Consider the following 12,569-nt stretch of genomic DNA (forward strand, 5'->3'; position numbering starts at 1 on the left):
GAGACCAGTCAGGAGATGAATAAAATCCATAGATGAGACAAGAAGCTGAGGTATGATGGTGAAAATCAGAGATTCATAATCACTAATAAAAGAGGGAAAGGTTCTAACAGTAGGGGCACAACTGAAATAACCATGGTCATGTGTCAATGTGTTGACAATGTAATGATTTCAGTTCTTATAGCATTTGTTACTGTGTTCTTGACAATAAATTGGTGGCATAAATGGTAATCAGTACAACCTCGCTGCAGTCTTCTGACTGGAGCGGCAGGACACCTGATTGTACTTTCAATTCAATTTGTGGAAACAGACCAAAGCATAGTCAGGTCTCTCTTCTCTTTACAACCAACTTCCCAATTCAGACCCAAACTGAAGTGCAAGTGTAAGCGCAAGTGTAACTACCACATGATTTATGTCAATATTTTTGTAGGTCTAAATCTGTTCATTTCCTTATATAGCATTGTAAAAGTATCACTTTGTATCCTTTTTACATGTTAGTCTGCTTCATTTCTGAGAGATGTCAAATCTAGTAACCTCAGCATGAAAACCTAACTAAAATGCCACACTCTAGAACATATACCTAAGATATCAGATATATCTGACATCTTAACCCTTCCTACAAAAATAATATGAATATTCACCCAAGCCAGCTGAGATGTATTGGTGGAAAATAGTTGATGTCAGAGTGGTCAAAGCTTGACTGATTGATATGCAACACTCAATGGCTAATTTCACTTAATGTCCTTAAAGTGGCTTAAAGTCACTGTTTTCACACAAGTTGAAGCTGTGTTTCACAAAGGATCATAAATACTACTTATTCTGTTCTTAGTGCCTGAGAGAGGGAGCTTAGTGACTGAAACTCACCCTCATTCACCTGGCCTAAGGATTTAATCCCCTCTCAGTGTATTCAGTCTCCAGCTGTTCAAACATTCCCCTTGCTGGACTAATAGAGGACCCACAGCCACTGAGGCATGCATTTACTCCAGCAGGATGTGTAATTGGGTAACCTTCCTGCACAGTGGCATGGTCTAATTGGAGTTTGAGTGTGAGAGAAATGGAGCAGGGCTTTAGGCAAACAATTAATTCCCACTGCTGTGTTTCATTACTTTGACGAGGGAATGATCTGTTGGGTCTGGTGAGAGTACACGACTTTGGGCCCTGGAGTGGCTAACCATAAAGGCTAGTATTCCTTATCACACTATCCCCTCACAATGACATCTTGAGTGAACTGGCTAAGAACAGGATTTGTGCTGAGGCAACAAGCTGAATGGTCTGAATTTTCATTAGGAATATCAAATACTGAGAATGGTTTGCAGTTGTTTGTTTTTTTCATTACTCTGTTGTTCTATCAGTTCTAAATGGTACACCACCCATTTCATTCAAGCAGGTTCACAAATTATACTGAATGTAGTCACATTGAACAGTAACTGTGTTAATAAGCTATGTGCAAAACTCATTGTATCCACAGAGTCTTCCCATCTTAATTACACTAAGCTTGTCGTCTTGGCCTGTTTGATAAATTATTACTTTAAGTTTTCAATAACTTTTAAACCAAACTAACAAAAGATTAAAACTTAAATCAATTAGCCTAACCTAATATTGTAAGGACCATATGGTGCTATGGCTCTGCCAGTAATATTTTGTGTTTTTGTTCATGTGATGGTGAAAACACACTTAATATTGTTTATTGTTAAAATCTTCAGGAAAAAATCAGCATTTGTGTCAATTTTACTGGTTTGTATTCACTTGGCTTTGTATGGCCATTAAAATAAATTTATTGTCTTACTCTCATTACAATATGATTCATTACAATATTCACCCTCTTACTAACCCAATCAGTTAGTAAGTAGGGAGATACCCAACTTTTATGACAATTTATAACAACTTATTACAATATTTATAACCTGTAATGCTGTCATGTCTCAGTACACCACACCACTCTTCTGCCCCAGTTAACCAATGCTTATATTTATAAAAGTTGTAATTAAGTCAATTATGTACAATATGCTTGCATAGAATAAACACAGTATATAACCTTCTGGCCTCTGTTCAGATGGAAAAATCATTAGCTGTCGCCTACAATAACTTACACAAGGGTGGGTGAGCTGAACAATGCCAGAACAGCGAGATATGAAAGGTTACTGTATTGACTTTGAAGTTCTGGGCAAGACACACAAAGTTAGCAAGCACTGGTTTTAGCTCATCTGAGAGGCTGTATGTGGAAGTGCATGTGATGTTTGCAAGCCCTCGCAAATTGATGAATGTTAAGGGGACCTGTATATTTGTGCTTCCCCTCTGCTCTCGACTAGGGGCATGGACTTTGGCCCTGTCTGATTCTGGTGATTCACTGGCTCTGTTGGTGCTCAACGCTCTGTTCAATAGCACTAAAAGACTCATCCAGACTAATGGGGCTCCTCAGTGACGCAAACAATGCCTCTCAGCTGGAATGCTTTATGATACACTACCCAATAATGAAAAGTAAAGGGAATTAGATGATGCCACACAACAAACAGTTCTGTAATTGGTTTTGAAAAAGCGTTCACATTACTGTCAGATGCTCCATCGACTCCTGTTAAAGGCCACTTTGCAGAAGAGCAGGGCAACTTGTCTGACCGCATGGGAATATTAATATTGATAGCAGTAGTCATTATAAAATTAACAGTTAAAGGGATATGAATTGCTATTTTATTTGCTTAATGGATGCAAAAAGCTAATGCTACAGTTATATAAAGTATAAAGCTTGAAAAAAAGTAATAATAATAATAATAATATGTTATATTTGTTTTATTATTTCCCATTTGAGTAATGTTACTTTTAATAATAATAGCAATCACATTAATGACAATAATTGTAATTATTATGATACTGCCACTTCTACTACTGAAGCAGTAATAATAATGCTATGTTCTTATTTAAGAAATGTAAAAAAATCATTACCTACACTTAGTGTCCTACAACAATACAATAGTACATTACTGGACTATTACTACTACAAGAAACCATATCATCATTGACTTCACACATTATGCTATAAAAAATCCAAATAATAAAATATTATGTCAATATCCATCAAATCAAATCAGTGTTAGAGTATCTTGCATTTTTAAATAACAAATGAGAAAGTATGTAAATGTAACAAATAATTAATTGTTTAATTTTCACTTTGTTCTGTTGAAAAATATTGTACAATCAATTAAAACGATGCCATTTTGCAATATATTTTCCAGATGTGAATTAATTTCCACGTGAAATATTTCACATAAAGTACCACCATCATTTGCACTTCGAAGTACAAGCCTCAAATATCCCCTGAGATTCTCTATAATCAGGAAAAACACAGGGGGGTTTTAACGTCTGATGTGGAGCTATGTGTTGCTGTATCATGTATAATAAGCGTTCTCAACTACCCAACCTAAAGAAGTGTAGGACTGAGAAAGCGACAACTTGTAATGTGCCTCTTTGGCCAGTAGATGGCTCTACTAGCAAGTTCTGTGCTTGGGGCTTATTGATTTGGCATTTGAAAAATAGCAGGCAACATTACATTTTTGGAAGCCTATAAAATATTTATTGCCGGGGATGATTTCCGTGGCCATTCATTTGATTTGCCCCTGTTTAATTAATGACCTCAATGCAAATTTAGATGGCAAATGGTCCGAGTGGCTGGCAGATTTTGTGAATGGAGCACTTAGTGACTTAAGAATGACGTTATTGGAGTGCCATATCCCTTATTAGAGTACCACAGCCAAGGGGTGGCCACTGATTGGCTGGTGGGTAGAGCTGAGGTACGCGATTGGCTGATGCAATACAATTAAACACCTACACAGTCAATACACAAACCCTTGTGGCAGATATATAGGGTAGTGCATTGTAGGTTCTTGCAACAGAAACAAGACTTAGTCTACAAGGTGAACTTAGTCAAAATATCCTTTTTTTTTTCTTGGGACGATTTAATACTCAAGGTAAGTGAACATTTTTTTTACAGGATTTCCATCATTTATGGTGTATGGGTGCAGGGTAGACCTTTGTCGATTTCCTTTTCATTGTTTTTTTGCTGTGTTTAACTGCATAGCGTGTGTTGGAGTAGCGCAATGAATTGATGAAGGTGGGATTAGGGTATGGACAGGAAAGCCATGCTGCAGCATTCCCTACTGCTGGCCCTTTCTGGTGAGGCATTAGAGAATTGCGGTTACAGGCGGACTCTCAAGGAGAGATGGAGCGATTGTCCGGACTTCCTGAAAGCACAGGCAGGAGCTCATTACACTAATGCAATGGGTCCCTGGGGAGTACTGGCCAGAGTCACTAATCTTGACGATAGCCACTGATGCTACTCCCCTCATTAGGGTCCCACGGTATGCAGGGATCATTCAGGCTGGTTGCTCCAAAGAACACTGTCGCTCTTTGGTCTGAGGGGAATGGTGACATTAACTTTCACCCAGTGCCTGAATTAACAGCTCCAAGGTCTCTGACTGAGAGGGACTTCTGAGAAGAGACATAGAGAATTGGGGAAATAGGAAAAAGACATGTCATCTACTGTAGTGGTGTTTGATACATAGTGAAAAGCAGGGAAATATGGGAGAGCAGCAGAGGGGCAGTCCAAGCCATCCTCACTGACAGAGCTGAATACGACTGCCTGGGATTTACTCATGTAAGGTACTCAAGATGCTAATATTGATGGGCAGGCATTGTCGCCTCACCCTCAGTAACGCATGACCTTCTAAGCTTTTCTTTTACCTCTGTGCTTTACATACATGTGTCATTGTTTGTTTGTTTTCACAGTCCAGGTTTTGTAAAGCATTTCTGAGCCATTTATAAGTGCAGTTCCTGGTTGAAGCTTGTGGTTCTGATCAACCTGACAAGAAGAACCAAACTGATAACTCTATCTCTATTGTAGGAGCCATGGTTATGTTGAAGATCTCAGCTTTCCTTGTTGCCTATGCCCTGGTCATTTGTCAGATGTATAGTTCACAAGCTGCTCCTGCCAGGTGAGATTCAACAGATGTCACAGACAGGTAGACAGATGGACAGAGACACAGACAGACATACAGACTGATAAATAGATAAAAATCAATCCAGAAAGAAGACTGATAGAAGCTGTTGTGGTCATATTGTTTTTTTTACCCATTAAGAGAAAGAGACATGAAGAGTGCAATGTAAATTAAATGTATTGGAGAATGGGTACTATGTGATAGGATGGTATCCATTTATGTTTGAAATGCTGAACATAGCATAGGGAAAGGGTACAGTAATGCTCAACAAAGGAAATTTTCTGTCATCTGTTTCATGGCACCACAAAGCCAAGCTTGAAAGAGACAACTGCACTGAGACAATCGAGCAAGATACTACTGGTGATCCCCCAAAGAAGGCTTTTCCATATTGAAATGACAGATGGTGGTTATGTTTCAAAATTAAAAAAGTGAAAGTAAAAATGTTAAACAATCAAGCATAGCTAAAAGTAGCTTTTTCTAAATGTAATTTCATAAAATTGAACTTTCAGAATGTGTAAATAAGATTGTGGTTGCATTTACAGAAATTAAAAATATCAGTAACACAATTCATCCAGGTTAATAATAAATAGGAAAAATACCAAGTCCAAGCCCGTACCATTGTTTTCACTGTAACACTGATTTTGTCATAAATTTGAACTTGGTGACCTGTCATATTTTTAAATGAAATACATTTAGCAGATCATTCTGAAGTTGGTCCCTTGCATCGGCAAGTAGAATCTTTTATATTTAGGAATACTGTACCAGACGGAATGGTTGTAACTATAGTTGATAATACTATCTGAGTCTGATCACTGTCAATCTTTTGCTTGCAGACCTGGTTTGGAGTCAATGACAGATCGGGTCACACTCACCGACTATGAAGCCCGGAGGCTTCTTAATGCCATTGTCAAAGAATTTGTCCAAATGACAGCAGAGGAGCTTGCGCAACAAGTGAACGATGGAAACAGGTAAAGATCTTTTCAGATTCACATTTTGTCTTCAACTGTTGTGCAACGCAGGTTGTCTGCAGAAGGCACCCAACAGAGTTTTTGTTAAAAGGAACTGGAAATCAAAGAAATCTAAGATGTGCCTTGTTTTCAAGCAATCACTCTGCTTTAACCCGCTATTTCTACTTTATGAGGAATGATCCTGCTCACCTCCGAATTACGGTCAGTCCTGTGAGGGTTTGATTAGGATGTGGAGGTATGTGCTCAGAGCAAAGATGGCTTAATCAGCCCTGTGCAGAAGAGGGACACAAATTAATGCAGATGAGTTCTCTGTCGCAAACCCCTTTTGCATGGATTAGTTTTATTTATTCATTTATTTCAAGAGGGAATGCTCAAGAGTCTGCCTGCCTGTTGAATGTGCAAGGAAGCGAATGCTGAGGGGAATGGAGGGCTGCATGATGTGAATTAGTGCAAGATGAATGGGTTGCATGACAGCAGAGGTGCAGAGGTATTACTGTAACTTTGTATGCAGCATCTAATGATGGGTTGAATGGCGTACAAATTGAAGCACGACTACAATAGGACCTGATGTTGTAACTGTTATGGGTGGGGTATGGCATGGTCTTTAAATGCTCCTTTCACAAAACATGCATCTGGAGAGACAGAGAAAGGATGCATTCATTTTGTAATAATGCATGCATGAGGGAAAGGGTGGTGTTTGAATGGAGATGAGAGAAGCACGTACCTGCATGCCACTGTTACTGTGAGAGTGTCTCTGCATGTGATCTCTCCCAACAGCCTGGATAGACCCATGTCCAAACGCTGCTCCAATCTAAGCACGTGCGTGCTGGGCAAACTGTCGCAGGAGTTGCACAAATTGCAAGCGTACCCCCGCACCGACGTCGGAGCGGGCACCCCCGGCAAGAAGAGGAGCCTGGGGGAGAGCAATCGCTATGCAAGCTACAGGGAACCATTTGACAGCATCTAGGCAGCCCCCTCCTCCTCTTCCTCCTCCTTGGGTTTTGATTTGAAATCCTTGATGCATGTGGATCTTGCCTGCTTGATGGACTTCAGAAAAAACCCTGTTTGCAACTCCCCACCCCTTCCTCCTCCCATTTCTCACTTTCTTTTTGAGTCTCCTTTTTCGGCAGAGAATTATAAAATTACTATCAGAGATTTATTTTCAGGATAAAGAATCCCTTGAGATAAGGACTTTAGTTCTGGAAAATCAAAGACAATCAAATTATAACTATTTTAAAAACCAAATAATTATTAATAATAATAAACATTTATAATTATTGTAATAATTTACATGATCTGATTTATTTCAGTGTGTATATTATACATATCCCCTTTAAGACTTTACTTTAGACTTCACTTTATAACTATAATTATACCATTAACAATGATAAATGCTTCTTTCATGCATGACTGTCTCTTGTTTAATAAACTTATTTTTCTACCAGGAAACCTTTTTTCCCTCTGTTATTCAAGTGTATTTGAAACAGTTAAATAAAAGTGTCTCTAGCATTCTGTAGTATTGTTAGTCCAGAAATTGCATCCTTTTTGATAATTTAGAAACAATTTAAAACAGCTGGCATAGATCAAACTAGATTCGTCAGCAATTAGATCAACACAATCTTCAGAGTGGCTCCCAGGTAAGACAGATGAATATAGGTTATTACAATCTGGACAGACTGAGTTATTATAAAATAACCACAATTTTATAATTATTGTAAATGTAATTATTAATTTTCATCATTACCATGCTATTTTAAAAAAATGAAATGTGAAATTTTTTAAATACAAATTGTATTCTTGCTCTGACTGATTTTTCATTTTAAGGCAGTTTGTTTTTTTAACTACTGAGACTACCACGTGGTGCTTTCGCTCATCTCTTTCTCCTCTCCACAAAGCAGTGTTACAGCACAGAAGCGAGCCTGCAATACAGCCACCTGTGTCACTCACCGCTTGGCAGATTTCTTGAGCCGATCAGGAGGCATGGGCAACAGCAACTTCGTCCCCACTAATGTGGGCTCCAAGGCGTTCGGGCGACGGAAGAGAGACAGCCAGATGTGAATGCTTGGATGACCCTTGGGGATACAGGTAAATACTGCCATCATAAGCCACTTTCTTTGTTTTCTCTCTCAGCCCCTCTGCCGCTGTCACTTTAGTTCTGTCACCTGGTTTTCTCTCTGCAGCCTCTCCCTCTGTCTCCCTCACTGAACACTGCAGTCCCCCATCAGCCAATGTGAGGTTTATAGCCTTTTATTGTCACAAGCCACTGAGCCACTTACACCATAAATACTTGGGCTAATCTATGTGTGCCTGAGATTGCTGATCTCTCTTGTAAATCCAGAGAATGATACAAAGAATGATACATAGAATGAAAAATAAAGGTTTGTGACAAGCGAAATCACTCAGGGCCTTGACTTGTCCCCATTCTCCTCACTGTCTTCCAGAGGTTGACCCTTCTCAACATGAAAAAGGAACTCTGCGCCCCACGTCTGACTTCCATGTGATAGAAGAATGGCCTCCAAACCATTGGACAGACTTATTGCATCTCCCTGGTGTTATGAATATTATTATTATTTTTTTTTTTTGCTTTCAGCAAACAAGACAAAAAACAAAGCACTTTTGTTATGTAAGTTAGCAGATAATCACAAATTCTAAAAACTCAATTAATTTTACAGGCAATTCCATTTGAAAAGAATAGACATCCTCGCTGGCTATTTCTGTCTCCTATTTGGCATAGAGCACATTTGTATCATGTGACCCACGCTCCATACGCATCTCAGCAGCGCACTGCGGTACCTCGGGGACGACATTAAACTTCTGCCTCCCATGGCTTTCCTGTTAATGACTGTGTCTCGTGCCTTGATGTAAATCACTTTACATGACATGATTGTACAGTATGTTTAAAGACAAAGAAGAAACTAAAATGATTGGAGAAAGTAACATTGTAACAATTGTGAATTTCAGCAAGATTAAAATGTATTTTAGATACATTTGGGTTGGGGTACTTGTTTCTTTCCCTCAGAGAATGGCAAATGAGGATCAGTTACTCTGCGTGTGACTGTCCTAATTTGATGCTGTCGGTCAGACACTGGCTATGACACACTGTCCCCCCCCCCCCCCCCCCAAATTCATTCTATTCCAATTTAAGAGAATGAGCTCTTAACATAAGAGCAGTTCTGTGCAGTTCTGAGGTAACATAAACAGCATGCAATATGTTTCACTACTGCACCCAACAGTAACCGAGGACAGGTTTAAAATAGTTGGGACTGTTGTCAGCTCTAAACAACCGTTGGAACAAATTCTTATCTGAATTCTTAACACGCTTAAAACGGAAGCAAGTGGAATAATAAAAACAAAACACCACAAAATTATCAATGGGCCCTCTGAATCTGAATACATTTAATGAGTGGCATAATTTAAATGACGAGATTTAGAACAAACGTTCTCCTTTAAGTACTTAAACAACGTAAAAGGGATCTGTGCATGATCCAAGGTTTATTTTGCAACTCGTGCAACAAAGCAATACTTCTAATGATAATAATAAATTATGTGTAATATTTATATTGTTATTTCTAAAAATACAGCTTGATTTACTCCTAAACATAAATGTTTGACGTATCTCTGTACGTACAGTGCTGTCGAGAAGCCAGATCTTGTCCCGGACCAGTATGTTGCCAATATCAACTCATTCACTTGCGTTTCTCCCCCGCCCTTCAATATGCCTGCACGTAAAAGAGAAGGGTGGGAAAATAAGACATTACATTTCTTTGCCTAAATATACAGTACGACTTTGCATAGTTTTGAAACTTTGAAAGGTATTAAACCCCGTCATATAGCACACATCGGAGTGTCATATTCAAACAGTGAAGTATATGATCATTTTACAAACACAAATACAGGAACGTTACAAATGTTTACATTAATATTTGAAATTGAAGTATGTTTTATCAGTAAAATAGACCACAGACTGAATAAAAGCGCTCGAATTTATCCCAGCTCCATTGTCATTATTAGCAATCATCAAATAAACTAGCATTTCCTTTTTCCCTTTATTATTCAGCCAGAGGTATTCAGCGGCGTTATCTTAAATTTTAGGCTGTGTATATATTTCAATGGCAATCGTTATTAAGAAGTCCAGCCCCAGTCAATTAAATCGACAACGTTATGCATTTAAGACACGTCCGCACAGAAAGTGGATGAGATGCGTATCAGCTTGGAAAAAAGAAAGATCAATGTGGCAATAAAACTAGGCAGGCAAATAATATATTTTAGGATGCCGGTATATTTGCATGTTGCTTCTCTTAATACGACGTACATTAACTGGATGCAAACCATTTTTCCCAAACCAGACAAATGGTTAACAGAGGACTAACAACGTAGCCTACGGCCAGCCTTATGACTAAATAAGTCTTGCTTTCTTGATTCCTATAACTTGCCGAACTTGTATTGTGTTTTAAGTTTATTAGATATTAGCATTCAGGTAGGCGTTACAACTAGCAAACCAAGACTTAATTATCAGTTCATAAAGAAGAAAAGGTAGAATTTTAGAATAATGAAATGATGTTTACAATTTTGTGACGAAGGAACGTCGTGTTTTATCTTGTCATTGTTTACAGTTATGTTACCACCGGAAAAAAAGAGAGAGAGGAAAAAACTAATACTACTTCTGATACTTCGGGCAAGTACACTGTGTTCGGTTGTAGCAACAACAAAACCGGGGGTTTTATGTGAGTATTTGCCCACAGATTAAAGTGAACGGCGAATTGTACCACCGTTTATTATAATTCACCGACAGGTGGCGATATAGCTATCTCTCAGAGACAGCTAATCTCTCTAGCAGTGGTTTGCACAAAACCGTAGGTTTGGAACGCCTATATATGCACTGTTAGTCATTGGCTACTCGTTCCGTTTTCTGTTTTAACTGCATTAAGCGTACGCGACTACTGTTAACTCTTAATAATAGAAAGTCACCAGACTGCCCTCCAAAAAGAACTGTTGGCAGAGTGGCTTGGTATAACTTGTGTTCTTTTCCAGAGAGAAACTGCGCTCATCTCCAGTTTGATCCCTGCACGTAGGAGCTATGTTACGGAAAACACTGAAAGTGGATTGTAGAGTTTTTCGTATTTTTGAAAACTCGATAAAGGAAGTTAAATCCGTCGAATTTTATACTGCACGAATGTCGCATGGTCTCTCTAAATGCCTGTATGTTTGTGAGGACTATATGAGTAATTTGACAACGAGTCTAAGATACTTGCCACCAACAGCTGAAGTAGTGATTCAGTGAGATAAATATTTCATTTGGAAAATTGTTTTGTAAGGCACTGGTTAGTAATAATAATAAAAAATTATGCCCCATAGTCTGTATTAATGATGCCAATACATATAATTGCGTAAAAAAATATGTTAATGAAAATGGCCCGTTTTGTAACGGGACACCTAGATGTAAGGGTAAGAGGTCTGCATGCTATAAAAATACATGCTGGCTAATGCTTCTGAGAGCAACACTGTTAAATCACAAAAAGGATCAAACATGCATTATCATTTCAAGTGCTTAATGAGACAAAATTTTTGAACGCAATTGTCAGAAGCAATCACAATTATTGGCAGCTATCATAGAATGCAATTTGAGCTATTTAAGAGTGGATGCCCAGTCTCAGCAACACATGATGCAATTAGCAATACACACCAAAGGGAGAGCAACATCATAAAACCCAGTGATCTCATGTACTCCATGGCAGTACATGCTATGCTTATGGTACTGCTTTACAACTGATTTTAGTTTTTGAGTGAACATGGGTCTAGGCAGCACTGCTTTCCTGTAGTGTATTTATGACTATGTGGTTGATGATCTTTATTTAAAAAAATAATATGTGTACTAAGACAGATATCTGTCTGTTTCTTTATGCTATTAACAAATTGATTTACAACTCTTTGATTTACAGCAGATTTTGAAGTGACTGTAACAAGAACAGCTCATCCATTAGGTGGCGCTGTGAAAATCCCTATTTTTCACCTTTTGTTTGTGTCTGGAGTCTTTTCACTGTTACTGTATTGCTGTGCTCTGTCTGGATTTGAGTCTGGGCTGGAATCTTGGATCATACTAGACTCTGAATGGAAAGTTTTCTTGGACAAATGAAAACCTCTCCATGTTCTGATAATTAAGGGGGACTGGAAGTTGAGCACTGCTTTGAGAAGTTTGAGTTTGCCTCTGCAGCGAGTTCTCTTGCCAGTGAGGAAAACCATTTTAATAGTGAACAGCTGTGCCTCATTTTGTCATTTAAGTCAAAAATATAATGGTATGAAAAGTGCTAACCGCAAACTCCTCTCTCCAGAAAGATGGCCAGGATGAAGCTTTGCTCACACTTCATCATTATTTACAAATATAACACCAAACTCAAGGAGAAAGCCATAATCAGCCTTGTCCGAGGCACAAGGTTCAGTTATGCTGAATTTGAGCCTGCTCTTCTGGGTGAAGCTGGGAGGGGCATGATCCCTGAAGTGTAGTGCAGACTAATTAATCAGACAAGTACGCCGAGCAAAGTACAATGCAGCCCTGTCATATGCTCCATGTGTTTCTCCGTAATTCAAACCACCCGGCGCACATTTTTTTTTTTTTTTTTGT

At 38.6% G+C, this 12,569-nt stretch overlaps 1 protein-coding gene across 3 annotated transcripts; it reads left to right on the forward strand.

The window, feature by feature from the left end:
• The first annotated feature begins 3,891 nt into the window (after nucleotides 1-3,891).
• On the forward strand, nucleotides 3,892-8,437 carry LOC118782308 (calcitonin-1-like). 3 transcript variants are annotated; one of them, XM_036535615.1, is made up of 5 exons: nucleotides 3,892-3,956; nucleotides 4,889-4,979; nucleotides 5,816-5,950; nucleotides 7,846-8,035; nucleotides 8,392-8,437. In XM_036535615.1, exons 2-4 carry the CDS (start codon nucleotides 4,894-4,896, stop codon nucleotides 8,006-8,008), a joined length of 384 nt encoding a protein of 127 aa, XP_036391508.1. In that variant the 5' UTR covers nucleotides 3,892-3,956; nucleotides 4,889-4,893; the 3' UTR covers nucleotides 8,009-8,035; nucleotides 8,392-8,437. The 3 variants fall into 3 exon arrangements, with proteins under 3 accessions (XP_036391508.1, XP_036391509.1, XP_036391507.1); XM_036535616.1 differs by having other exon boundaries at nucleotides 7,849-8,035; XM_036535614.1 differs by lacking the exons at nucleotides 7,846-8,035; nucleotides 8,392-8,437 and adding an exon at nucleotides 6,728-6,917.
• Nucleotides 8,438-12,569: the final 4,132 nt, after the last annotated feature.

This window comes from Megalops cyprinoides, chromosome 8 (genome assembly GCF_013368585.1).
Source record: "Megalops cyprinoides isolate fMegCyp1 chromosome 8, fMegCyp1.pri, whole genome shotgun sequence".
NCBI lineage: Eukaryota > Metazoa > Chordata > Actinopteri > Elopiformes > Megalopidae > Megalops > Megalops cyprinoides.